This window comes from Nannospalax galili, unplaced genomic scaffold, assembly GCF_000622305.1.
Source record: "Nannospalax galili isolate Female #2095 unplaced genomic scaffold, S.galili_v1.0 scaffold951, whole genome shotgun sequence".
NCBI lineage: Eukaryota > Metazoa > Chordata > Mammalia > Rodentia > Spalacidae > Nannospalax > Nannospalax galili.
Window position 1 is genome coordinate 1 of NW_008329324.1, and position 1,030 is coordinate 1,030.

Sequence of the window (1,030 nt, forward strand, 5' to 3'; positions counted from 1 at the left end):
TATTTGACAACTTTAAGGAAAAATAAAAATGACCCTGAGTACCAAAGGGCTGGAAGAATGTTACATAAAGCCCTGGAATTGCTGTTACTTCATAACTCAGTTTTACTTGGGTTTAACAACAACAAAAAAGGTTGTGTTACTTCACAGAAATTTGAACAAGAAACTAGTTATTTCTTCAACTACAGTCTTAACCTCAGTAGATTCACACAACTAATTTTATGATGAAATCTTTCCACTTCCATCAATACTCTTCCTTCAAAGTTTTAGGACAATAACAGGGAAAGAGACTGTCAAACAGCAGTCTCCTCCTGATTTTCTTGCACAACTGTCTCGTCCAGTATCTCCATTTGTTTTTTTATTTCATCAGCAACAACATTTCTATGACAATTCTCGATATCATCAAGACTCTTTAAGTATTGCTTGTATAACTCCTTAAATTCTTCCATTTTCTGAGTCTGAGCAACTTGAAATTGTTGAAAAAGGTTTTGTCGCTCCTCAAGTAAGCTAGCCAGTTTTTCTCTGTGGTTCTTCACTTCCTCAGCATCCATATTCCACATCACAATCAAGCTCAAAAACTCCCGAGAATATTCTTGATAGAACTTCTGTCTTTCCTCGACGCTAAGTCTTACGAACTGGTCAATTTTCCGCTCGAAGTTCTTGACAGTAGCATTGATACTCAGTTCAGTCTCCTGAAGAGTCTCACTGGGTCCTGGCATGGGTTCTTGTGTTTCTGACGGACCTTCCTCAGCACTGGTATCAGGATTCCTTGCTGGGATCTCTTCACATGGCTTCTGTGAGTCCTCAGATGGGGCAGGATCCACCTTTGGGCACTTGCGAGGTCTACCCTGGGGCTTCACAGCCTTGGGAGGCATGACTGTGGTCTTCCACGAGGTCCGCTACTGCCACTGCGCTCAGTAGGTGACTAGGCCTCACCACGCCCGACTCCTAGCTTCCGTTTCCTGTTTCCTCTCACCGGAAGGGTCTCCTCTTTTCTCCACGTAAGCCGCTCTGATAGGCTAGAACAACGCTC

At 43.1% G+C, this 1,030-nt stretch overlaps 1 protein-coding gene across 1 annotated transcript; it reads right to left on the minus strand.

The window, feature by feature from the left end:
- Positions 1-290: 290 nt before the first annotated feature.
- LOC103736768 (synaptonemal complex protein 3-like) lies at positions 291-872 on the minus strand. The gene has a single exon (XM_008836301.1). The coding sequence runs from the start codon at positions 870-872 to the stop codon at positions 291-293; it is 582 nt and encodes a 193-aa protein (XP_008834523.1).
- Positions 873-1,030: the final 158 nt, after the last annotated feature.